Source organism: Apis laboriosa, unplaced genomic scaffold (genome assembly GCF_014066325.1).
Source record: "Apis laboriosa isolate Shangri-la unplaced genomic scaffold, ASM1406632v1 scaffold46_cov150, whole genome shotgun sequence".
Taxonomy (NCBI): domain Eukaryota; kingdom Metazoa; phylum Arthropoda; class Insecta; order Hymenoptera; family Apidae; genus Apis; species Apis laboriosa.
Window position 1 is genome coordinate 349,532 of NW_025223399.1, and position 24,468 is coordinate 373,999.

A 24,468-nucleotide genomic window follows, 5' to 3' on the forward strand; every position below is an offset into this window, starting at 1 on the left:
GAAGATGGAGCGTGTTTACATGACAGATAACGAAACTAACGAGGCTAATCCAATTTGAAGGAGTCACCCTTTTTCCTGGGATATTGGATGGAGAGGGAGGATAGAAGGAAGCACGGAATTCGGAAATTTTCCCACTGCAGTTCGGAATTTGATTGGGTAAGACCTTTTCTAATTCACCCGGCGGGGAACACACGGCCCTTGTTTTCCAGCCGGCGGCGGTGTCGTCTCTTTTACGACGTCTAAGGTCGTTTTCGTCTATTCAACTTCCAATTGGATCCGGGTAATTGCCGCTAAAATTATCCTCTAGCCCGCCTTAGAACCGTTTCGCCTTCGCCATTCCTTCGAGCCAGCCGCTCTCGAGCTCGAATCGATCCGCGCGCACCTGAAATCCTTCGCTCGCGTTCTCTCCCCCCTCCCCCCCCCCTCCCCCCCTCCCCCTTTCTCTGTCGGCTATTTTTACTCGCCTCCTCTCACCTCCTCGGGTTAGATCTATTCGAAGATGTGTATTTCAATCTCGGCCCCAATGGAGAAAGTTCATTGTTCTAATCGAATTACTGAATTACGTACTGCGCTTTATTTCTTGGCAACCTCGTGGACCAGGCCAGATTCTTTGTCGTCCAATCAACATTTGTTGTAGGATATGTCGGGAAATGAGAATTGTTAAATTATAAATTTTTCCCTCTTCGTCGATGGCTGATCTTAAAATCTCAAAAATTATAATAGTTAGAAATTTCTTTTATGTTAATTTCTATGAGAATCGTTTCGATTATTTGTCAAAAATAAATTTTCCTCTTCGTCGATGGGTGATCTTAAAATCTCAAAAATTATAATAATTAGAATTATTATAATTTAGAATATAGAATATAGAATTTTATATAGAATAAATTTCTTTAATTTCAATTTCTATGAGAATCGTTTCGATTATTTGTCAAAAATAAATTTTCCTCTTCGTCGATGGCTGATTTTAAAATCTCAAAAATTAGAATAGTTAGAAATTTCTTTAATCTCAATTTCTATGAGAATCGTTTCGATTATTTGTCAAAAATAAATTTTCCTCTTCGTCGATGGCTGATCTTAAAATCTCAAAAATTAGAATAGTTAGAAATTTCTTTTATGTCAATTTCTATGAGAATCGTTTCGATTATTTGTCAAAAATAAATTTTCCTCTTCGTCGATGGTTGATCTTAAAATCTCGAGAATTAATAGAATTAGTTAAAAATTTCTTTAATTTCAATTTCTATGAGAATATGCGAGAATCGTTTCGAGCATTCGAAAAAATTTTCTTCTTCGTCGATACCATAGTTTATTAAAAATTTCTTTAATCTCTTCTTTCAATTTCTATGAGAACTACACGAAAATTGTTTCGAGCATTCTTCCTCGTCGATGAGGATTCACGAGAATTCGTTAAAATTTTTCTCCTCATCGATAACTTGAAATCCTAAAAATCTCGAGAATTAGTTAAAAATACCTTTAATCTCAATTTCTATGAGAATATATGAAAATCGTGTATTCGTTAAAATAAATTTTCTTCTTTCTCGATACTATAGTTAGTTAAAAATTTCTTTATTTATTTCTTCACACAAAAATTGTTTCGAGCATTCTTCCTCGTCGATACTGTAACTAGTTACATTAAACATTTCTTTAATCCCTTCTCTCCTTTTCGTACCCTTTCGTACGATATCGTAGCTTAAAATCCTAAAAATCTCGAAAATTAACGAAATAATAGTTAAAAAATTTCTTTAATNTAGAGAACCACACGAAAATTGTTTCGAGCATTCTTCCTCGTCGATGAGGATTTACGAGAATTCATTAAAATTTTTCTTCTCATAGATAACTTGAAATCTCGAGAATTAGTAGAATTAGTTAAAAATACCTTTAATCTCAATTTCTATGAGAATATATGAAAATCGTGTATTCGTTAAAATAAATTTTCTTCTTTCTCGATACTATAGTTAGTTAAAAATTTCTTTATTTATTTCTTCACACAAAAATTGTTTCGAGCATTCTTCCTCGTCGATACTGTAACTAGTTACATTAAACATTTCTTTAATCCCTTCTCTCCTTTTCGTACCCTTTCGTACGATATCGTAGCTTAAAATCCTAAAAATCTCGAAAATTAACGAAATAATAGTTAAAAAATTTCTTTAATCTCAATTTCTATGAGAATCGTTTCGTTAAAATAAATTTCCTTCTTCCTCGATACCAGTTAATTAGTTAAAAATTTCTTTAATCCCTTCTTTCAATTTCTACGAGAATCACACGAGAATTAAAATTTCTCTCCTCGTCGTCGATACCGATCGAGCTCGAGATCCTAAAAATTAACGAATCGATAAAATAAATCGTACTAAAAATTCCTCCTCTTGTAATCCCTCCCCCCCTCCCTCAATCTCTCCTCAAATCGATATCTTCACGATCCTGGTTCCACCAACCTCTCTTCCATCCTCTCTTTCCCAATTCACTTTATTCGAGCGAAGTCGAGGCGGAAAGTCGGCCGCGGAAGAAACGAAGTCGAGGAAACTTTCTTCGAAGTCGATCGAACGTGCAATTAGTAAGCGGCTAATTGTGAGTGAACGGCGAAAAGCTGGCCGGCACCGAACGACACCGATACGTCCACTCCCCTTCGACGTGCACGCGGCCAATAAAGTAGTTGAGCTAAGTAAGTAAGTTGTGTTTGGAGGCCGGGGCCGGGAGTATCTCATCAAACTATCCAATTACCGTTCAAAGATTCAAATTACGCGCACTTGTACGGAAACGGAAATTTGTTCAACTGGAGGACGAGCTTGGAGTTCCGGTCTCCGGCCAGACGAAGCGTTGCGCTCTTCTGTTTTAGAGGATTATTTAGAAGATTATTTCTTCTAAATACAGAAGATTATCGAGAGAGAAAAATGCGCAGGATGAAAGAAACGACGAGAAGGAAATGTAAATAGGATCGAAATAGGACTTTGAATCGATGGAAGATATTATTGATCGAGATGTTCGTTCGAGATTATTAGAAATAAATGTGGAATATTTTCTTTCGAATTTATTTAATTATATGGAAGATATTTTTTTTTTTTTTTATTCGAGAAAATGATATTTCGAGTAACGATGGATTGAAATAAATAATTTTTCCAAGTTCCATGTTCTTGGCTGATTTAGAGCTATAAATAAAATAAAAATTAAATCGAGGGAGAAATATAAATTTCGATAGTTGTATAAGATATCATAAAATGGCGATTAATATATAAATTAAATTATATTTAATATACCGACAAAAAAACGATATTGCGGTTTAATAAAACGCAACGTATGCAATTAACGTGTCGTCAACGGTAGATTATTAAGCACGTGTGCGCGTTTAATTGATTTTCGCCTCGCGAAATTTAACAAAGAAATAACCGAAATAAATTCAATAAACAAGCAAAATAATTTCCCACCATTCGAAAATTGGCCATTTTTTTTTTTTTTTTTTTCTTTTAAATTTCAACCGAATATTCCCAATCGTGAAATAAATTAACGACGCTAAATTGTTGTTCGATTCACGTTGAATTTTTCACGTTTAATTTCATCGAAACGCGTATAGTTATTAAATGATTTATCGATATATTCCCCTCCCAGAATTCGAAGAACGTACATTCGTCCGGCAAAAATTTTCCTTGCGCCCAAAATAGAAGAATATACCGTAATTAAGTTGAAATAGTCAAAACGCGTTTCGTGCGAGGTATTAAAAAAGAAAATCAGAGTGGTTTATCGTTTACCCGATATAGAATCCCCTTATAAGTTATTTTCGTGTGGCATCATTTTCTCCTACGGTTCTTTTCCGGAGAAGCTGTTTCGTCTGGCTGTGAAATTTATGTTCCACGGGCAAGGAAAACAGAGGGAGGGTGGGATTCGTATCCAGAAACAATACCAATACGGACGAACCGCCATGTTATGGTAGCCTAAGTAAGTACTTACTTGCCACGAAAGTTTCGCCCCTTAATGACGGCCAGGAATCCCGAAGAAGAATCTCGAGATGACCGTAACCATCTAATGATCCAACCAACTTGCGATCCAATCGTGATAGAAGTCGTAGTAGAAAAGTTTTTTACTACAAGTTCGATGTTATGGCTGTCGTTTCGCGGTATTTCGATTCCTAAAAAATTTCCCTCCAATATAAACTTGAGGGAAAATATCGATAAACATTTCTCGAGATCGATTTCGAAAATTCGAATGTGAAAATTCTTTCAAGGTCGATTAAGAGTCATCGAAAAATCTGTGGAAGTTTCGAAGATAAGAGTCTCGAAATATTAATATTAATGGATAGATACGTTAATAGAGAAGTTTTACAAATATTAAGGATGAAAAGTTAAAATAGTTAAAAAAGTTAAAAAAGTTAAAAAAGTTAAAATACGCTCGAATATAAACTTGGAGGAAAATATGAAAACGATAAATATTTCTTGAGATCGATTTCGAGACTGAAAATTCTTTCAAGGTCGATAAAGAGTCATCGAAAAATCTATGGAAGATTCGAAGATAAGTCTCGAAGTCTCATTAATGGATAGATACATAATACGTTAAAAGAGAAAATTTACAAATGTTATTAAAGATGAAAAGTTAAAATAGTATACTTCAATATAAATTTGAAGAAAAATATCAACTGATAAACATTTCTCGAGATCGATTTCAAGATTGTTTGTTTGAAAATTCTTTCAAGGTTAATTAAAAGTCATCGAAAAATCTATGGAAAATCGTCATTCGAAGATAAGAGTTTCGAAATATTAATATTAAATGGATAGATACATTAAAAGAGAAAATTTACAAATGTTATTAAAAATGAAAAGTTAAGTTAAAATAGTATACTTCAATATAAACTTGGAAGAAAATACCAACTGATAAATATTTCTCGAGATCGATTTCGAGACTGAAAATTCTTTCAAGGTCGATTAAGAGTCATCGAAAAATTTATTGGAAGATTCGAAGATGAAATATCTCGATAAACATTTCTCGAGATCGATTTCAAGACTGTTTGTTTGAAAATTCTTTCAAGGTTGATTAAAAGTCATCGAAAAATCTATGGAAAATCTATGAAAATTCGAAGATAAGAGTCTCGAAATATTAATATTAATGGATAGTTGAAAGAGAAGATTTACAAATGTTATTAAGAATGAAAAGTTAAAATAGTACGCTCCAATATAAACTTCGAAAAAGATACCAACCGATAAATATTTCTCGAGATCGATTTCGAGACTGAAAATTCTTTCAAGGTCGATTAAGAGTCATCGAAAAATCTATGAAAGATTCGAAGATGAGAGTCTCGAAATATTAATATTAATGGATAAATACATTAAAAAAGAAGATTTACAAATGTTATTAAGGATGAAAAGTTAAAATAGTACGCTCCAATATAAACTTCGAGGAAGATTACCAACCGATAAATATTTCTCGAGATCGATTTCGAGACTGAAAATTCTTTCAAGGTCGATTAAGAGTCATCGAAAAATCTATGGAAGATTCGAAGATGAGAGTCTCGAAATATTAATATCAATGGATAAATACGTTAAAAAAGAAGATTTACAAATGTTATTAAGGATGAAAAGTTAAAATAGTACGCTCCAATATAAACTTCGAAAAAGATACCAACCGATAAATATTTCTCGAGATCGAATTCTTTCGATTAAAAGTCGCCGAAAAATCTATGAAAAATTCTGATTTCGAAAATGAGAGTGAAAAGAGAAAATTAACAAATTACGGATAAAAAATTAAATATTTATCTCAAATATATATATAAGCGAAATAATGGAGGAAAGAGTACAACTGCAGAAACTGATGTTTAAACACGTTCGGATATTCAGAAGTTGTTAAAGATTTTTAAACTTACTCCCCCTACTTTTGCGAGCGTAACCTGTTCCCGACGTTATATTCGGAACACGAGCCTTAACAACACGATGTCGACGGGAATTCGCGGAACGGTTTAAACTCCGGTTAAGATCGCGCGGTGAATATACGAGTGTGTAAAAACATTCTGTTAAAGGTGTGCTCTTATAAAGTGTCCTGTTAATAACGTGTCCTGAATACGAAAATTCCCTCTCCCTTTAAAATCAAATGTGGCAATTGTCTCCAAAATTAGTCTATCCTTTCTCTTCTCTCTCCAGAGGAAACACGCGAAATCCGATTTCCAAGGTCGACGAACCTTGTTCAACGTCCTTTAGCAAGAATAAAAAGGAAAAAAAAAAAAAAAAGAGAAGAAAACAAAAGTACACGTAAGGACGTTGTCTAGTTGGCACGCAAGTTGGGAACTGCCTAACGAATCGAAGGATTAACGTGGCCTAATTCGAGCGTAGGGCTTAGAAGGTGAAGACTTCAAGGAAAGGGAAGGAAAAAAGGAAAAGAGAAGGCGATAATTCCGGAGGCTGGTTCTCAACTACATACACAGACACAGACCCGACGAAATAAAAAGCGGCCTGATTATCCTTTGTTTTATCCCCAGGGGGAGGAGGGAGAGGAGAATCCGCAACCGAGCCGAGGGAAAACTTTTTAAACACCGCCTCCTCCCCCACTTCCTCTCTTTCTCTCTCTCTCTCTCCCCCTCTCCCTCTCTCCATCTCTATCTCTGGTTCCGTGACCTGTTTCACCGAGCAGAGAGACCAACTTTCGGAATTTCGTTTTCCACCTCCTTCCAACCGAGGAGGAGAAGAAGAAGAAGAACCGTTTCCTTTTTCTCGAAACGGGATCTAGGAGAGGACTATCTGCCTCTCGCCACGGAGGAGCCGGGGATTTAGCATAAGGAGGAGGGCAAACACGGCGGCGGCCGCGCTCGTGCGTCGTAGACGACGGGGAGCAGCGTCGGGTCGTCGTAGGCGGGCGACGTGGATCACGGGCGCGGAATAAGTTCGGAGCGTGGTCTGGATAAAGGTGGCCAGGTTTTATCGCGGGGAAAAGGGGAGAGAAGGTGTTCGAAAGAGAATACTTGGAAATTGGAGAAAAAGATTTCTGTTACCCGGTGTATGTATCTTCGCCGCCCGGTTATCGTTTAATGGATCCATCGAGTACTATTAGGGATATCCCGCTTGGGATTTATAAGATTTTCTTGTATTTTCAGATAATCCTAATAATTTTGCAGCTAATAATTCTCCAAATCTTCTAATTTTGGAATATCACGAATCTCATGGTGATACGACGATTAAATAATTTTATGAACACATCGTGCTCTGACTATCGGACACGATTACCTACTGTGACACTGGTTTCTAATAGACAAGCCACGCGAATAATTTATATACAATTCGCAACTAAGAAGTACATTTGTTACGACTAGTCGAAGGGCATTGTCATATTATCCAAATTATCCAAATTAAAATATCCAAAATATATTAAATCAGTATTACTATTCAATATTATTATCAATACTTTTATTGCAGACAGTAGTGATGGAAATAAATGATGCGAGACATCATTCTTGCGGCCATCAGACTCGCATTACTAAAATATCTAAATAGAAGTACTGGAGTGCTTGGACGGGAGCGGAAACGCTTCTCCTCGAATGAACTTTGAGAATTTATTCGATGCTAGCGAATATCTATCAGGCTTATATTATATTTTCTTCTAACTTCGTCCCCAATTTTCCTCCTAAGTTTCCATATTTAAATGTTTCGTTTCTTTTGATTCTAAACGATCATATTTTTATTTTTCTTTATAGAAATGGTTCTTTATAGTAGGTTTTTATCGAATATCTATCACGGTATCATTCCTTATAAGGTGTTCTTGTCCTCGATTTTGCTTGTAAGTTTCCACATTTAAATCTTTTTGTTTTCTTTAATTCTAAAAACGATCATATTTTCCTTTTATTTTCACAGAAATGGCTACCAAATATCTATCACGGTATCATTCCTTATAACTTGTTCTTGTCCCCAATTTTGCTCGTAAGTTTCCACATTTAAACCTTTTTGTTTCCTTTAATCTTAAAAACGATCTATTAAATATCTCCATATTTTCCTTTTATTTTCCTTCACAGAGGCGGCTACCGAATATCTAACGCGCTATACTTTCTTCCTTATAACTTATTCTCCAATTTTGTTCGCAAGTTTCCGGTAAGTTTTTGTTTCTTTTAATCCTAAATCATATTTCCCTTTTATTTTCCTTCACAGAAATGGCTATCAAATATTTTATTCTTGTCCCCAATTTTGTTCGTAAGTTTTCACATTTATTAAAAATTTTTTGTTTCCTTTAATTCTAAACGATTATTTCCCTTTTATTTTCCTCGCTCCATAGAGATATCTATCCGAATATCTAACGCGCTATACTTTATCATCTTATTCCTTGTTCTTGTTCCCAATTTTGTTCGTAAATTTCCACATTTAAACCTTTTCTATTTCCTTTAATCCTGAACGATCATATTTTATTTTCCAACAAATACATCGCTCAGAAATTAAATCAACCATTTTATACAAAATGAAAAATATACTACTTCATCCACTCTCGTTTCAAGTTTCATGATACGTACGAGGTTAAGAAAAAAAACCCATAAAATAATATAGCACTCGTATATCTATCTATAACGTTTTACAAATTGCGTACGAACGGAAGGATAGAAATAAAAAAAAGAAAAAAAAAATGTATACAAAAAAGAGATATAAACTAAGGAACAACTAATTTTTTTCAGAAACAGTTATCTTCTCCACCTTTCTCCACGGAAATTAATAACAATAATAATAATAATAATAATAATAATAACCACGATTTATAATAATTTCAATGATATTGCGCGCGGCCAACACACACACCATTGTGATGCACAAACACTCGTACACGTGTTATCTATATCGCGTGGTAAAACATGGAACAAGGCGAATCCGTTGCCACCTTGGGGGATTACACCTCGGGTTAATTACACGAGGAAACGTTGCGCTTCTGTTTACCACCCCTGTCGCTATTTGTCTTCCAGGTGTTATCAGCCAGGTGTGATAAGCACCCTTGCCGACCTTGCGAGACCGCGGCCACGAGCTTCTTTTCCTCCTCTCTCGCCTCCACCTTCCCCCTTTCTCCTTTCTCCTTTCTCCCTTCTTCTTCTTCTTCTTCTTCTTCTTCCCTCCGCCGCGACTCGAAGAGGGTGTCCCCTCCCCTCCCCTCCTCTCGAGCATCCACGGTAGCTGGTCCACGCTGTGGTGAGAACGGGGGGATGATGGTGATGATGATGGAGGATGAGCGCGACCGGTGAAGAAGGGGCGAGAGAAGAGTGAAGGCAGCCACCGAGGAAGCTATCCGGAACAACGAAGATGAGATGGGATGCCGCTCTATATCTACTCTCGCTGCTGCTCTTCTCCTTGGCCAATCTATGTTGGGCTCTCGTCGAAACGCGAGGTACGTGCGAATCTTTACGGACTCTCCTCCGTATATATTCTTCTTTTCTCTCTCTCTCTCTCTCTCTCTCTCTCTCTCTCTCTCTCTCTCTCTCTCTCTCTCTCTCTCTCTCTCTCTCTCTCTTTTTTGGCTCTCCTCACGGAGATTAATTCGCTCGATCGAGACCGTGCTTCGCTCTCGTATCCATGGATCGTTGCTCGATGGTATAAGAAAACTTGGCGAGCATAGGCGAAAACCAATTTCCACGGGAATATCACGTTTTTGTGTGTATATATATATATATATATGATGTAGTTAAGGGGGAGATAAATTTTTGGCGTGGATTTTCAGCGACCATTTGTTTTTTTTATCCGTGGACGGTATTTTTAAGGGGTGGAAATATCCCTCCACTTGGTACGTTCCTTTTCTTTTCCTTTCTTGCAGATTTTTTTCAGGGAAATTGTGGCTTCCCGCGCAGTTGCCCGGGGAGATTTAAGTTTTCGGGGGAAGGGGGGATAAGGAAGGGATGTGGAAATATGGAATGGGAAATTCGAGAAATGAGTAAGGATTTTGTAACGCTTCCCTTTTGGGTTATACATATTTTTCTTTTTTTTTTTTTAAATAAAAAATAAAGATCGAAAAGTGACGGTTCTGTCGTGGATCCAAAATTAAAATTATCGTGTCGCGAATAAATCTACGATGAATAGAAAAAAATCGAAATATTTCTCTTTCGTTTCATCATCCCTTCCTCATCTCTTCCCAATTTCGCGAGTGAAAATCAAATACGCGCAGGTAGGATGTCGGGGAGGGGATGCAATAAAATATCGAATATTAAATCATCGCCTGTTCCCATCTCTCTCTCTCTCTCTCTCTCTCTGGAATTTCATCCCAAAAAAGGAGACATCGTTGTTTGCCACGAGCTTCCCCCACCCTTGATCCAATAACTAATCAATCGCAATGTTAATTTTTTTATATTATTTAGTCATATTTTTAATGAAATAATAAATTATAATAAAAAAAGTAGTATTGTTTTCTAAAAATTAAATTTCAAAATCTGGAAAAAAATAATTTTGTTCGAACTACTGTGGCGGCGGTTTAAAAAGGAGAACAAAACAATGATCGGGTCCAGTTGACACTCAATTCGCACATAAATATACAAGATACGCATATTTACACGTATAAACGAAACGTACGGGGAAGAAGGAACAAGCTTTCTCGAGGATAAAATTTCATATATATATATATATATATATATTTGTTTTGAAATTCAGCGCGCAAAGAAAGGTGTTACCCCTTTAAAAAATAAAGAGAGGGTGAATTGAGGATCATCCGGTTATCAGATACGTGCTTGCGCATACGATTAATTATATCGAGAGCGTTGGTCCCCCTCGAGGGAGGGGAGGGGGGATTGCTTAGGAATTTTTCGCGGCGAAAGGGGTGAAATTCGCGCGGGGGATGAATATTCATGCGGGGCCGCGCTCCAAGTCGAACATAATCCGACCGTTCGACAACGTGACAATCATTTCCGATTTTCCCTTGATTCGGGGCCGCCGGTCAACTCCGCCCGGTATTCAAATCGTGGCTGCGTGTAAAGCGGCGCGAGCATTTAAATTCCACGTGTTCAACGACGATTCGAATTAAACAATTCGTCGGTCGCAATTATCCGTTCCGTACCGCATGCTGCTCGTTCTGCTATTTTAATTAACCGGAGAAATAATAACGTCGATAATTTCGTGACTCGATTTCGTTTTTGTTTTTCTCTCTTTCTCCCTTTCATCGAATACATCGAATCGGAGAGAAGTTTATTGAACGAATAATTTTAATCGGACGAGTGTCAGAAATGTTAGGGAATAGATTGTGAAATTGGTTTGAAATTAAAGTAATACGTTGAGGTAAGAATGTATTCGATAAAGGAAGGGAGGGGGGGTTACGTTATATGGATCGTAGGTCGTTCCGGTGCCTCTTGTTATTTAGATCGCAGAGTTCACCGAGTCGCGTCGCACTCAGTGGTTCGAATAATTTATATTAACTGGATTCGAAATTCATTTTCGAATGTGTAAAAAAATAATTGTAACGTATAACAATATCAATCATGTTTCAATAGTTGAGAAATATTCTGTAAATTTATTAAGAATTATCGAGATAAGTTTTTTGTTTTTTTTTTTTTTTTGTAAATTAAACTTGAAATTAAGTAATTAATAGATTAATGTGTGAAAAGTAGAAAGTTTCTACTTTTTTTTTACATTGATTCGCAAAACTTTACTTTAAAATTGTATTAAAATTAATTTGTCCGCCATCTAGTGAATTCTTTAATTCAGCCATTGATATTTATGGATTGATTTTAAGCTACATTGCCTGTAACTTTTTTTTTTACTTCTGTCACACAGAGATATTTTGTGCGATTACTAAATCACAAATATTTGTATATTTGTATATCTTTTATATATTGATTATTATTTATTTTCTTTTTTATTCTATTCTAATCAATCGCAATGTTAATTTTTTTACATTATTTAGTCATATTTTTAATGAAATAATAAATTATAATAAAAAAAAGTAGTATTGTTTTCTAAAAATTAGATCTCAAAATCTGGAAAAAAATAATTTTGTTCGAACCACTGTGGCGGCGGTTTAAAAAGGAGAACAAAACAATGATCGGGTCCAATTGACACTCAATTCGCACATAAATATACAAGATACGCATATTTACACGTATAAACAAGAAACTTTTCGAAATAATAAAGGATATTAAATTTCGCAAAAGAAAAGCCACGTTCACGGAAAATTTTCTTTCAAAATTCCCCTTTTATTAGAAAAATTCACGATCGTGTTGTAGAAATATAAATAAAAATCGTCGCCTCGAACGCGTGGAACGATTGCATTTCAGAGAAGAATAAGAAGAAGAAGAAAGCGTGCAGCGCCTCCCGCGGAATGACCGTTGCTTGGCAACGGATATTCTTATCGTACTTTAACGATTGGGCAAAAAATTCGACAATTATACGCAGCCGACGACCAATTTGCAATTGACTCGCGTGCGAATCCACCGGTAATTATTAGTATCCCGTCGCATTATTAGAGATCCTATCCTCCACGTTCGAACAGGCGATATTGTATATTGGTGTGGCCGCTGAATTATGGAAATTGGCCAGGTCTGCCGCTCGGCAGCCCTGCTAATTAATTATTAATGCGAGCGCTACTTATTGGCACGGCCTGGTCGTGTCGATGAGCGGAGAAATTTTTACTCACTCATACTCACGGCTCTTACGTTAATTGGCCGAGTGAGTTATGGCAAAGTTCAATCATTGAATCACTCTCTGATGAGAAGAAGAAGAAGCACTACTTAATACGGAGTGCAGTCACGACTCACTTGTTTATTGATCGTCGTTCTGATTTCTTCTTCTTTTTCTTTTTTTTTTTTTCTCTTGTTAATTAATTATTAAATTGATATATGAAACGGATGTTCAATTAAATTATAAAATGTACGAATTATTGTTGATTGTTGGTTGTATTCGTTCGGGAAAAAATATTTTATTCTTTCTTTTTGATAATAAGAATTTCTTTTTCATTTTTCATTTTTTTTTTTTTTGTTAGTAGCATGTAAAGCAAGAAATATAATATCGATAAATTTCTCAAATATCGCGTCGAATATGGATGAAAATTACGTTCATTAGCATGATAATTAACATCGATTGAATTCCACATTTTAATTTGCGGTGAACGTCTATCATTGTTAATTGAACGTAATTACTTTCGCTCTTTTTTTATAATTTCGTACCGATCATTATACACTCATAATTATATAAACAACAAAGAATCTTTAAAACAGAAACTTTTAAAATATAAATCGTAGTAGAAACATTATTTTGTAAATAAAAACTATACCACCTTACATACCACTTAACCTTAATAAAAATTCTAGCATTTTCTATATGGTGAATCACAGGCTATATTAATATTCTAATATTTCTAAAAAAAAATAAAAAAAAAATAAAAAAAAAATAAAAAAAAATCGAGACACAAAGGGAGCGAAGAAGAATCACGTTCCCATACCCTTCAATTAATTTGACGAGGCATGCATTATACATGCCTCGATTAATTAATCTTCGACTCTTAAATTTTAAAGTTTATTAATTTTTATTCGACTCTTAATCGTCCTCCATAATAATTTAAAGGGCGAGCGAGGAAGGGATTTTCGAGATAAATGAAGGGGACGGGATCACGCAGTCCCACCGAATCTCGCGTAAAACTTTGAATTATGAAGATTGCAGATCTTGATCCCGCGAGGCGTGCAAATTAATTACTAATAACGCCTTACTTACCGCTAATTATACGGCTCGGTTACGTCTTCGTCTATGCTGCGGGACGCGCTGCTCTTCGTCGAATAGATTTTCATTAATGATCCGTCAAACGTGTAATCATTTCTCGTTCACCTTTTTATTAATCTTCCACGGCCGCGCATTAATTAATATAATTAATTCTGTTCTACACGCTGTTACTTTATATTAAACTGGAGAAAGGGGGGACAAGTTATTGGGAACGAGTTAATTTAAATAAGCAGGAATTTAAAGAAAAAGAGAAAGGAGAAAAAGTTTTGAAAAGTTTTACGAATAGTTTTGAGTAAAGAAAAAAGAAAAGAATTGCAAAAAAAGGTAAAAACAGAGGAAAATAAACATTCCGAGTTTTCGAAGGTTTCGATTCTCCAGAAAGAGTTTTGAAAATATATCTCGCAAAATTTTGGATTCGAGTTTCGTGAATCGAGTTACAATCCATCTCTATATAAAAGAGATGTAATAATTTATTAATTATAATAATCCATTGGATAAATATATATACTATAAAATCACTTTTATAACCGTTCGATAACACAAAGATTTTTAGTGACGTAGTGATGAATCATTTCGTGCCTTCCTCGAAATTTCGGATTTTAGTGTCCACCATAGGCCTATAAATAACCGACCTTTACTCAATTCTCGGCATAAGCCTTTGAAGCTTAGCGGGTTATACTCCGACCCACTTAATGTAATAACGATAATGCATAGCGGATCAATTTTGATCCCACCTTCACCAAAGCACTGTGTCTTTAAAGCACATGGATCCAACGCTTTCTGTCTGCATTGGATGGATCGTAGTACGCACAATTCTTAATATACACGCTTACGAATGGACAATTTTTTAATTGTGATTATTAAATTAACTTTTTTTAATTATAGAGAATAACTGTGAAAAAAATGTAGATTTTAGTATCGAGAAATTTGTCATACGATGAAAAATACGTAAGAAAATAATTATAAATGAAAGGTTAAATAAAAGGATTTTTTTTGTTTGAAAATCGAAATTTTCTAGAAATTTCTGGAATCGAAATTATTGATAAACGCTGTAATTTTTTCTATATCAAATTAACTTTCAAGTGACAAGGAAAATGAAATTGTACAGGGAACGATTCACTTGAGCAGCAAAAATTCTTCGTAAATAGTTAGAGGTAATAGGTAATTGACCGTCCCTTTCCTTTCCTATTACGATCTAATTAATTATTAACGTCGACGTAATATAATGGAGACTGGACCATCTGTCAATATTTTACCAGCAGAATTATTCTAATAAATATACAACTTTGTCATCTCTCTTATATTATTAAATAATCTTCAACTGTTAATACAAAATTTCTTCTCTTACAAATTATTCCATTATTTATTTAACATTAGTCACATTAAAAAAACTTAATTTTAATAACGAGGTTTAATTACATAGCTTTTAAAATAATAATTTAAATTTAGAATTTTTCAAAATGATACATACATCAATTGATCGTTATATTTTATTACACAAGTGGTCTATGAACGAACAAGTGGAGAAATAATTATTTCAATAATATTTTTCCATTTTGTATTTCAAGAACCGACTCCTACGTTCGAGCAAAATTTATTTTCGACGAGTCGTGCAATGATATTTATCGAGACACAACAAGTTTGCGCGGAAATTCATTAACTATATCAATAAACAGTTGTTGCTTAAGCACTTGCTAACTGCACCCTAATTTTCGATTATACGGTCGGCAAGCGTAAGGCTTTCATCGAGAGGAACGTGTTCCACGCGGAAACTGCTTGGTAATTGCCTATTAACGCGAACATTTACCTTTGACTCGTATGCTCTTATTACGTATTCCTTTATGTCGTTAGTCAATTGTTTTTAACCTTCGTGTTTTCCTCGATTGACACTGCTCTTTCATTTATTCCAGAACGATAATTGCATATTAAACTTCCTGAACACAGCTTCCAGTGTAATTGAAATGAAGTTTCTGCAAATGAAGAAAAAAAGAATATCTCGTTCGTCGAGAGAATAAGTTAAATAAATTAAGAATGTATAATATCCATAACCAGATACTCGTTATTGTATCCGCGCAGCATATTAAACTTTTATTCGAGCTTGTAGTATTCCACAATTAGTCAAAAATTTTGATTTTTTTTCTTTCTTACACGGTTTATTCTTTGATATTAAAATTATCTGTAATAATGTCATATATCATGCATGATTAATTAGAATAAAATAGTAATTGAAATGATATTAATTTTATCGAAAATACTTATATTTAGTAATTACAAAAATAAATGAAAGCAATCAATTTAATCAACTTACTAGTTCTCAACTTCTAGTTCTCTTCTCTATCTATCTCTTGTATATGATATTACGTTACATATTACATATGTATGTCAAAGAGAACCATTTCGATTCAGGATATTTGGTTACTTGGTGGATTTTCGTCCGTTCTCCCGGGGATTGCATCTAATTTTGGACGATTGTATCCTTAGAGTTTCTGAAAATTAGTTGAACTCCGATCTCCCAACGGCGCCTGTACATTAGATTTTGTCATTATAGTATTCCGCGTGTGATTTATACCAGCTAATTTCTCGCCAGTTTATCGTCCAGTTCGATCGTATTCAAAGGCCATACAGTTGCATATGGAAATACACGCCTCGTCCGAATTCAATTCGTGAAATGTTGCCATGTGCTCTGTGAAATTATGCAAGAAACTCTCCATTTAACGACGTTTTATCTTAATCTAATTTGTAAGAGATTCCTCGTTTATTATTCCTCTTACCGTCTGAAAGTCTCGTTGAAATTAAAAAATTAATTCAACCTGCTCGTTGCACAAGTGTTTCTTCGTTGCACAGAAAATTCTATTTTGTAACACTGTAAACACAATTCTAACATATAACATGTAAACACATATTCAATTATTTTTTAGTTAGATGTAAATTCAATTTTACTTCTCTGTTATTTTTCAAAGGTTAGACATTTGGATTTGAGTTAGGTTAAGGTTATGTTCGTTACGTTAAGTTTATATTAAACTAAGTTTACAATGCCCGAGAGATATTCTTGTTTTATTATTATATTATTATTTTATCCTCTGGATAGATTAATTGTTGTTTCGCTTTAGAGATGTGCGAGAACCCGAAAATATCGGGAACGCTCGGAATAGATCGGAACAGATCGGAAAAGATCGGGTCGAATCGTATCGAGTCGGATCTCGAAAGTATCTCATAGTTCGAAAACATCGTTTTTCGAGATGATTAAAATAAAATCAGAATTTTTCAGAATTTTAAAGAACTGAATAATTTTGTATAAAAAATTAAAAAAATAATCCTAATCTTTACGAGAAAGTCGAAATTCTCGAGTCAATTCGATATTTTCGAATTCTCTATTTCGCTTTCTTATATTCCAACAAAAAATTTTATTAAAAGCACTAATCATTAGAATTATATTAGAATACTTATCTCTCTTTATTTTTACTGTCATTTTCGATAAAAGAAATAATGTGAGCACGTGAATCCCGCACGAGACTGATCGTAACGCTTATTTCTAACCTGAAAATGAATCTATAATAGGAACGAAGGTTATTCTCCACATAATCGGCGAATTCTAGTCCGGTGGGGAGCATCGTCGTGGTCTTTCACGGGGGTTCTAACGATCTCGGCTAATTAAGTTGTCCTTCAATCTACGCGGATATTATTATAAAAGGGATTAACGTCGTTTTAACAGGGAGGAATCTCAGTCTCGACTAGTTCGACGATTTCGTTTCCCCGTCTCGCCAACAGAGTGCAATCTTCTCGCAGGCCGCGCACCTATGGAAATATCTCGTTAAAAAACGAATTTACATTTACTCTTTTGTGCTCGTTTTTCTTCTTATTCTCTTTTTTTTTCTCTCTCTCTTTTTTGGAAGGTTCCACCACACGCAACACGCGACTAAATTATCTCGCAAACGACCCGCGATTGTTGGCAAGTAGTACGACCAAACCGTGTTAAAATTGAGCCTCGAGCTGGATGGAAGACCCGTTAAAAAGGACACTCCGATGCTTTTTCATTAGACCCCCTTTGTTCGGAGGGAAATTTAAGGTATTTTTTAACAGTGTCATCGCGTCAGTGCACGCGTGTGGTTTGTTAGAGATGATTTCCGTCCGCTTTGAGACGCGGAAATCCGAGGCATTCATGTGAGGAGATATTTGTAAATGAAAGGAACGGTGAATGCGAAATTGTAGAAGAAATAATAGAGGAAGTCTTGAAATAAAAATTACTTGGAGATTTATTTGATATCTTATTTAGCGGCAGCTTTGAAATTTAAAGCAATCTTTTTTAACCAAATCTTTTTTAGATTACGTATAAATTTTACAACGTTGGTACGTACACAGTGTGCTATGTAATATGGGCAAAACCTGAATCGATGAGTCGAACGTACTACGCTCCCCTCGTAAATCACTCGCAAGCGCCCAAACAGGAAATAGCATTTCGCTCGGTAAGGACTTGTACACACATATACATAATATTCTACACGCTGATCTAATCAATTCTAATTATTATTGAAGAAACAAATTTTAACCAATCAAACGAAACGTAACAATAATTGTCTCTAAATGGTTCGTCTTGAAAAAAAAGAATATTTACAAATTTTCATTTTTCAAATTCGATATCAAATTCAAATATTATTGTATCGTAGAAGGGAATTTTTCCTCGTTACCAAAACTCCATGAATAGCATAATGAAAGAATTTCGCCTATACATTTCGTTCCATCCTATCGAATATCTCGCAATTCCCGTAATACCGAATAATGCGAGCCTGATTCAGACCCTTGTGAAATAGCCGATTTCATGTACCGCATATTTTTCGATATCGTAATTTAACGAATACCGGGCATAGCGAAATTCACTCTTTCAATTGGCGTACAAATAGCTATTTCGACGATTCGCATTGCTTTGAACGCTTGCGTGTTGTCTGAATCGACCATTAAATTATAAAAAGGCACGCATATATACATACATATAAATTATATATATATATATATATTAAAAGAGGGCAGAATTTTAATTTATCAACGCTCCTTTGGCTTCGTAATTTTTCTTTCCTTTTTTCCTTTTTCCTTCTTCCTTTTTTTCCGCGTACACGTTCGCGAAATTGTCGATCAAAGAAAAGGAGAGAGGCTTGGGGACGGGAATGGCTTTGAAAAACAGGCGCGGTGAAAAAAAAGTGGTGCACGCTGTCGCGGTATTAACCAGCGGTGAGAATGATATAAAAATATATAGAGCCGCGTGGTGGCGGGCTGCTCGCCTCACTACTGAAAAAAAAAAAAAAAAAAAAAAATCGTCGCGGGGGCAGCGGTAATTTCGCCGTTAAAAAAATCGAGACAATCACCCCGAGGGGGAAAAAAAATTAAACTGGATCAAGTGCATCACGGTTTGAAAGCGCCATTAAGTTAGTATGGCCGCATTTTAGCCGTAGAAATTCAATCGGCGCTCTGATGGACAAAGCGGGGAGGAAAGAGAGAGGGAAAGAAAGAGAGAGAGAAAGAGAGAGAGAGAGAAATAGAATGGAGGAGAAAGAGAGAAAGAGAGGAATGGAAGAGGGGGGAGGAAAAAGGAGAAAAGAAGAAAGGTAACAGGGTGGAGGGGATGAAAAGGAAGGAAACGGCGAAAACGGTTGAAAAGGTCTGTCCGTATCATAGATTCCTGACGATAAGGCGAGAACGGGGAACGACAGGATGCAAAGGAGACTGATCGAGAGGGTCGACCGTGTTGGGTAGACAGAGAGGTGGAGAAAGAGATGGAGAGAGAGAAAGACGGAGAGAGAAAGAGAGAGAGAGAGAGAGAGATATAATAAGGGGTTGGAGGAGAACATAAGAGTCGCAAAGAGGAAATAGCATCGACGAGGAGCGCTTCATTTCAATGGAATTGGCTGCATCAATGCCAATTAATTAGCTGGTAAACTCTAGCCGGTCGTCGGCCTCTAGAGTAATTTCATTAGCCCTTCGGACCGAGGAGAATCGTTGAATAAATAAGATCCTGTTTTCAACGTGAATACACCACCGTTTTCGGGGATGATGATTTCTATCGCGGTCGGTCAGATCCTAATCGGTTGATCCGCAAGCGGAATGAATGACCGCTTTGTGCCTTCAACGAAGATTCATATATTCCTCGTCCCTGGCCAACGCGACGTTTAATTACTTAAGATCGCGAATTTTCGTTAATGTTAAAATTTTCTACACGATTTTTGTCATTTTCATCGTGTATATTTTTTATTTATTTTCTCGTGGCTTCGTTAATAAATTGTTTCATTGTTTCGCATCTCGTAAAAATGTTACGCGATATATTATTACGTGGTTTGTGTAAAAATATGCAAAATATATTCAATGTGAAAAATATTGAAAAATCCCGTCCGAATGATCGCTCTTCCACAGGAGAAATGAAGGAAAGACATATGGAAATGTTGTTTGCGCAAACAGGATCTCGTCATCCTCGGGAATATCCTTCGAAACTAACTAGTTTACGTCGGATAATCTCTCTCTCTCTCTCTCTCTCTCTCTCTCTTACCCACTCGTCTATTTTTCTTTTTCTGCGTCTCTCTTTCTCCATCGCTTCTCGTTCTTCTTCGTTTCGTTTCGGGAGAAATTGATGAGGTTTCGAGGAACGAAATTTCGTGAGATGAACGAAACCGGTGATTTATCGAGGCGCGACGAAATAAATGATTTGAGTTGATGAGTCTGACGAGGAAATGGTCGAAATAAGAATCGTAAATTCTGAACTTTCGATCTACGGTTTAAACGGATGTATTCGTAAATCACTCTGTCCCTGAATTTCTTGATTCCGTATATCGTTTAATTATTCGTTCTTATCGAAATTATTTAATCACACATTGAACACGTTCATTAATCATTTGTATTATGGGTATATTCTTCTCAATGATATTTAATGATATAAATCGCCAATTATTTTTCTTTTCTTCTTTGTAATGTAATATCTATGAGAATAAAAAAATATTTATCTTGCAAATTCGTTCGAACGATATATATTGTTCACGATATATTGGGAGAGAAAATGATTCGTAAGTACGAATTAAAGCTTATCCATGATGAAATGGATTGTTGGATAAATAAAAAGTATTAGAGATAAAATTTTCCGTGATGAAATGCATTCGTATGTTTTTATTCCTCCACTCCCCCTTTTTCTTTTCTTCTTTTTTTCATTTACATTAATGAGAATTTTCGCAAATATTTCATCGCTGCCCCTATTCATCCCTTTTTTTTTTTTCGACGTCAATCGTGCGAAGCACGAAGCACATTTGTTAGGAGAATGGATTTTAATCTTAAAAAAAGAAAAATGTAAATGCCAACGCATTTCGTAACTCAAACATCCTTTATTATTATTATTATTATTATTATTATTATTATTATTATTATTATTATTATTATTCTTGTTATTATTATTATTATTATTATTATTATTATTATCGTACTTTTAACGTATTCATATTTTTCAATTACGCCAGCTTATTCATCTCGTTTATTTAATCCCCTTTTTGTTTCGTGTCCGTTGCGAGTAATGATTTTGAATGCATAATTCTCAAAGCTTTCGTTATTTTTATAAAATTTATATATATGTGTAGGGATATTCGAAAATAACGAATTCAATAAAGAATTTAACAAATTGGAAATTCAAGTTACAGCAATATTCTTGATTGTTAAGATGATCGAAGAATTCAACGATGAATTTTAATTCAATGCTGGATATGAAACGAAATGACGCGTTATTTCGTTAGAAAGCATCAAGGGATGCCTTTAATATCGTAAACGCATAAAGCTTTTTAAAGAATTCGTTGCCGTTGACGAGGCAAAATTATTTTATCTCTTAACGTAATGTTCGCTCTTCGAAAGGTAGACGGATTAAATAAATGCGGCTATGCTTGAAAAAAATTAATAAATCCTTAAAAAAACTCCCGTGTTTTCGAGCAATTTGATACGAAAAACGTTTGGCTTTTGATTTTAATTTCGCTTTATCTCGCGCGAAGAATTTTTTCCTTATTTTTTTGCTTCAATAAAAATTCGAACGTAAAAATTTTAACATTGAAAGCCAATTTCAACGTGGAAACTCGTAATGCTCGAGCATTAAAGAAATTGTTCGATAAATATTTTGCACTCGCGTAAATTATTATGTAAATAATGAAACGTCAAAATTTTAATTATCGATACAAGAAGCAACGCATTAAAGAGGCATTTTAAATCATATTTTACGATTCGACACGATGGACGTGTAGAATAAGCTGTCGAGTACCTAATTTACCTCACTTATTTGGTATTATTTACCGTGTAAAAAGTTGAAATAAAAAAATAGTAATCTTTTACAACTCGATATTAACTCTTATCTTAATTTCATAAATACACATTCTGTTGAAAGATTTTCCATTTGAAACGACAATCTCGTTGATTAATCGCAAATAGAAAAAAATACGATATTTCACTTTTTATTTACGATCTATATGTAAAGTTAAAAAATAATAAAAAAAAAAAAAAAGAAGAAAAAAATAGCAGCGAAACAAAAAGGCGACACGAGTGAACGCAAACGATATGAAATTTAATTAATTACCTCCCCCTTTCGTTATCCGCTCTTTCATTATATTCATCGGTATCTCTTCACTCGTTTATTTTATTTTATTTTTTTTTTTTTTATCATTACCTCGCCCCATTTCACTCATTCATCATTCAAATGTACAATCAACTCTTTCAAACCTCGTATACACAATTTCCATACCCGACAATTCATTAAATATATCTCATTTCTAATAAAAATCTCCTTAACCACAATTTACAACCACGACGAGCAATGTTTGAAAGCAATGTGACGAATCCTAAAATCCAAAGGGATCGAAAAATCGGGAAAGCTAATTTCGAAATCGTGTCCTCTCGAGTCACCTCCCCTATTTCGCTCGAATCCCTAAAATTCGTCCATTTCCCTCGAATCTCCCTAAACAATGGAGGCAAAGGATCGTTCAAAGCGCTACGCGACGAAAAAATTTTTAACCGGCCCATTCGATCCAGTGGGGAATCTCATTAGCGCGGAGGGGAAGGGGTGGCACACTATAATTGCGTATCGAGCGATATTCGCGAATATTAGGGGTCGTTGGGGTGTGCGTAGGTGGAAAATAGTCGGATTAGCCCGGCAAACGAGAAGTATAGGCGGCGGGATATCGGCGGCCATCGTTTCAAGGCCTTGCACGAGGGACCGAGTGGAGGGGGAAGAGAGAGAGAGAGAGGATATCCGTTTAATTAACGAGCCGTTCAAGTGACGATATTAGCAGTTACGCTGTGAAAACAATTCCCCCGTTATTTTGGTGACGATAACGCGATTCCGCTTATCGACCCGTTTATAAATTTAGTTTATCTTAATATCGGTCGGATTAAACGGTGTTCAACGGTGATAATCGAATATTAATAGCGGTGTTTCGGTGACGAAATTTTACGAGATTTGTGAAAATTTGATATTGGCCGGGGGAAAGAAATGGGAGACGCGAGGAGAGGGGAGGGGCGATGCGCGGTTTATTCTAAATTGTGACGCGACTCGATTGGTTGGCTCGGTGCGCAGTACTTAATACGACATTCGAGCGACGACGGGCAAAACGTTAAGCCTGCCTGTTTGCGCGATTGTCCTAACAATATTCGTGGCGCGGATGCGATACGGCCGGTGTATTATTTGCGCGATACAATGGAAGCGTTGTGCGGGTAACGATATAACCGTGAATTACGCCCGCCTGCCACCGGCCGATACAGTAGCTTTTCCCGCTCTAACGATTCGCTTCTTTGACTTTATGCCATATTCGAAACGCGTATTACGGATTACCGACCGTTGCGTGGGGGAAAGATCCTCGCTCATTAAAGATTATATTACGAGTTTTAGGAACACGCGACGGTGCGGTTTTTGGAACGATAGATTCACTTGCGAGGAAATAATATTTTTTTCTATCTTTTCTAAAGGATCGTTCGATATTTTTTTAGGTTTTTGAAAGTAATGGGGTTTTTAATTGAGATGATTTTGATTAATTTTTACAATTTTCCAAATAATTCTGAAATTGGTTAATAACCATTGCCGAGAAAAATTTTTAATTATTAAAGACTATGTTGTGATTGTTTGATATTTTTGAATTTCTAAAAGTTGGAAGATTTTTAATCGAGATTAATATTAATTGCGAGGATCATTGTGTAAATTTGATATATAGCTTAAAATAATTTAGAAATTCATCTTTTTGATAGGTTTGAATTTGAATCGAAATGATTTTGATTATTGCAGACGTATAGCAATGAATCTTGTTCTTCTTTTTTTTTTTTTCTTTTCATCGCGAGAAGTTGTTCTCTATTATTAAAAGGAAACGTATATTAACGAGTTGTTTTACGTTTCTTTGAACTGTTGTTGAAATGTTACAGAGAAATTTACGAAAGAGAACTGCTTAACTACGCTTAAATTCGCTTTACTACGACTATCCTTTCCCCGTTTGACTTTAATCCACTTAACTGCTACTTTACAATTCCTTTTGTGGAATCAAGCATATTTGCTTGATTCTTTTGTTTCTACGAACGACTAAAAATAATACTTATATCGCACAAACAATATTGATAACATTACGAAAAAGAAAAAAGCAATTATTCAAGTTTCCTTAATCCTTTCTTTGCATCTTCTTGCGAAATGACGTCGCATGGCGTTAAAGATTTAAAAATTTGTTTGAAAAATACGAAGCATATTTTTTTTTTCATATCATCGCAACGAGTAAAAGTAAATTTTATTTCGTTAAAAAACAATGTTTTCGAAAAAAAAAAATAACACGTGCGCAACAGAATAAATAATTAGATGTTACGTTTC

The 24,468-nt window shown here is 35.2% G+C and overlaps 1 protein-coding gene and 1 long non-coding RNA gene across 8 annotated transcripts in view; one reads left to right on the forward strand and one right to left on the reverse strand.

Moving 5' to 3' along the window:
- Positions 1 to 24,468, forward strand: part of LOC122716475 — a 59,076-nt gene that overhangs the window by 28,530 nt on the left and 6,078 nt on the right. The window contains exons 1-3 of one of the 5 annotated variants that reach the window (XM_043939577.1): positions 7,853 to 7,880; positions 7,973 to 8,048; positions 8,903 to 9,318. In XM_043939577.1, the coding sequence (XP_043795512.1) occupies positions 9,234 to 9,318 (85 nt within the window). In that variant the 5' untranslated portion in view covers positions 7,853 to 7,880; positions 7,973 to 8,048; positions 8,903 to 9,233. Of the gene's footprint in view, positions 1 to 15; positions 157 to 2,618; positions 2,657 to 7,852; positions 7,881 to 7,972; positions 8,049 to 8,902; positions 9,319 to 23,241; positions 23,337 to 24,468 lie in introns of those variants that run through there. The other 4 variants (XM_043939576.1, XM_043939578.1, XM_043939575.1 and 1 more) reach the window with 4 other exon arrangements.
- Positions 15,013 to 17,316, reverse strand: LOC122716491. Of its 3 annotated transcripts, none has more exons than XR_006347041.1 (4): positions 16,563 to 17,316; positions 16,394 to 16,485; positions 15,931 to 16,305; positions 15,013 to 15,798 (listed from the first exon to the last, which is right to left on the reverse strand). It is a non-coding gene; the product is annotated as an uncharacterized LOC122716491 (long non-coding RNA). The 3 variants fall into 3 exon arrangements; XR_006347042.1 differs by having other exon boundaries at positions 16,394 to 16,499; XR_006347040.1 differs by having other exon boundaries at positions 16,394 to 17,316.